General features: G+C 61.3%; 1 protein-coding gene across 1 annotated transcript; it reads left to right on the top strand.

Moving 5' to 3' along the window:
- Nucleotides 1-321: 321 nt before the first annotated feature.
- Nucleotides 322-2552, top strand: LOC119362414 (CBL-interacting protein kinase 29-like). The gene has a single exon (XM_037627631.1). The coding sequence runs from the start codon at nucleotides 509-511 to the stop codon at nucleotides 1817-1819; it is 1311 nt and encodes a 436-aa protein (XP_037483528.1). The 5' UTR covers nucleotides 322-508; the 3' UTR covers nucleotides 1820-2552.
- Nucleotides 2553-3004: the final 452 nt, after the last annotated feature.

Genomic DNA, 3004 nt, shown 5'->3' with positions numbered 1-3004 from the left:
CTCCTCGCCATTCACTCCGAACAGCAACAGCACACGGTAGCCGTCGTTGTACCGTACGTCCAAACCGTACCATGCATGCAACAATAATTTGTTTTAATATACAAATAAAATCTCTGAAAATATAAGAGAATCGGAACCATAATTAATGAGCAGCGCGTCGTGTTAAGAGGAAACTTCCCGGCCGCTGCCACAGCGGCAGCAGTTAAACACCACAACACGCGGGCCCCACCGGTCATACTGACCGTGGGCCCGCGGCTCCTCCCCCGCAGCCCTGCATAAATAGCTCCCCCGGTGGCGCCCCAGATCGTCTTCAACTCCAGAACCAGAGCGCAGCAGAATCCATACCAACCTCAACCCCCGAGAGAACTCTCCGGCCGGAGCACGGGAGCGACCGACCGAGCGATCCCCAATCTCTTTTCCGGCCGCCGATCCAGCCGGGGAAAATTACTACCCCACAGTCACGACCGCACACTGCGACGGCGGCGACAGAGCATACCCCGCCGCCACGATGCCGTCCGCCTCCAGCGCCGTCCCATCCGCCGTGGCGCCGGGAGACGAATCCCAATCCCTCGCCGCCCCGAAGGTCCTGCTCGGGAGGTACGAGCTGGGCGGGCTCCTCGGCCGCGGCGCCTCCGCCAAGGTGTACCGGGCCAGGGACCTCCTCACGGGCAGGGACGTGGCCATCAAGTCCTTCCCCAACCCGCGGTCCGGCGCGCGCGACGGCGAGGGCTCCGCCGGGTCCGCCGCCATTGAGCGGGAGGCGGCCATCCTCGCCCGCCTGCGCCACCGCCACGTGGTGAGATTGCACGAGATACTGGGGACGCGCAAGAAGGTCCACTTCGTCCTCGATCTCGCCGCCGGCGGGGAGCTGTTCTCGCTCGTCGACTCCGACGGCCGCATGACGGAGGACCTCGCGCGGCATTACTTCCGCCAGCTCGTGTCCGCCGTCCGGTACTGCCACTCCCGCGGCGTGTACCACCGCGACATCAAGCCGGAGAACCTGCTGCTCGACGGCGACGGCGACCTCAAGGTCGCCGACTTCGGGCTCGGCGCCGTCGCGGACGAGAGCCTCCACCACACCCTCTGCGGCACCCCGGCCTACGTCGCGCCGGAGATCCTCTCGAAGCAGGGGTACCACCCGGCCAAGGTCGACATCTGGTCCTGCGGCGTGGTGCTCTTCGTCCTCGCCGCCGGCTACCTCCCCTTCAACGACGCCAGCCTCATCAACATGTACCGCAAGATCTACGCCGGCCGGTTCCGGTGCCCGAACTGGTTCTCGCCGGCGCTCCGCCACCTGCTACGCCGCATCCTCGACCCCAACCCGGGCACGCGCATCGACACGGACGGCATCATGGAGCACCCCTGGTTCCGCCACGGCGCGAGCGGCGACGGCGAGCTGGAGAAGCTGATGCGCGGGCACGAGGAGGAGGCGTGGTTCGAGACGGAGTTCAAGGAGGACATGGCGCGGGACATGACCGCGTTCGACATCCTGGCCTTCTCGCCCGGCTCGGACCTCTCCGGGCTGTTCGGCGCCGGGCCGGGCACGGAGCGGGTGTTCGTCGGCGAGCCCGCCGCGGCCGTGCTGGCCCGGGTCGAGGACGCCGGGAAAAAGCAGGGGCACCGCGTGAGGAGGGAAGGAAAGAGCGGCGCCGGGCCGGTGTACCTGGAGGCTGAGGCCGGCGACATTGTCGCCAAGGTGACCGTGTTCCGGATCGCCGACACCGTGTCCGTGGTCGAGGTCGTGAAGGGCCACGGCCCGGAGGCCGCGGCGTTCTGGAACGACTGGCTCGAGCCGGCCGTGAAGCCTCAGGCAGTGTGAAAAAAGCTGCCGAGTGCGAGCCGGGTCTGGAACGTTATGTCGCCTCGCCGTGTCGGTGCCGGTGACGGCATGCCGCCGCCGCCGAGGGCGCGTGTGGTCGGAGATTTCTTGTTTCAAACTTCCAGTGGCGAATTCATTTGGTTTTTCTTTTCGTTGGGTCGCGTTTGAACTTGCAATGGCATGCCACGGCACTGCCAGTGTGGTGGTGACTGCTACCTGGTCGGCGGACCTGCTCTGTACAATATGGTGGAAGGGAAGAAGAATTCTTGCCAACTTGAGGCAACAATCTCCATCGTCAACAACTCACAGGGCGCGCGCATCGACCGGCGGCATGAACCTCACCTTCCGCGCCTCGGGCGCAAGAATGGCCGGGCGGAACGGAGAAGTACAACGAACCTGGACGAAAACCTGTACAGATCCATCCTGGGAGACGGCCACGGCGGCGCCGCCACAGAGCTCTCGAGTCGACGAGTCAACCATAGTCGGAGAGTGATCATAAAAAAAAAAAACATAGTCGGAGAACAAGATCGACAGGGGGCTGCCGGGTTGCCTCCGGCAGCGTGTTGAGCAGCCGCCGGCGCGGGTCGGGATTTGATGTGCTCATCGGCGAACTGTTTTCATGTTTGGTGCAGTGCGTAAGCAGGACGTGTGGTGCCATCTGGTGACCGGCGACCTGATTCCATATAATTCCGGCGCGAGGAGTATATACAGTACTACTCCCTCCGTTCTTAAATATTTGTCTTTCTAGGCATTTCAAATGACTACTACATACGAATGTATGTAGACATATTTTAGAGTGTAGATTCACTCATTTTGCTCCGTATGTAGCCACTTGTTGAAATGCCTAGAAAGACAAGATTAGAAACGGAGGGAGTATGATGGAAGAAGAATTCGTGCGAGCGCAGACAAAATTGTGGTCGTCAGAGAAGGCGCGCACGCACCGACGGCATGAACGGGTGAATCTTTTACCTTGTCAACTCTGTGCAAGAAAATAGAAGACGTCGGGTTGCACAAGGCATGGAGGAGGACGCCGTGCCGTGAACCCGGTTTAGCTCACGGAGAAGAAGAGAACGTTGGTGTCTCAACCGAGAACAGCAGCCACGCACAACTACTCAACCGTGCAAGTTTTTACATTTATTTATTGCGAAAAATCGTGCAAGTAACTTGGAGGGTGTTTGGATCACT

This window comes from Triticum dicoccoides, chromosome 2B, assembly GCF_002162155.2.
Source record: "Triticum dicoccoides isolate Atlit2015 ecotype Zavitan chromosome 2B, WEW_v2.0, whole genome shotgun sequence".
Taxonomy (NCBI): Eukaryota; Viridiplantae; Streptophyta; class Magnoliopsida; order Poales; family Poaceae; genus Triticum; species Triticum dicoccoides.
The sequence above is the reverse complement of the archived record's forward strand: the minus strand, read 5'-3'. Positions and strand labels throughout refer to the sequence as shown.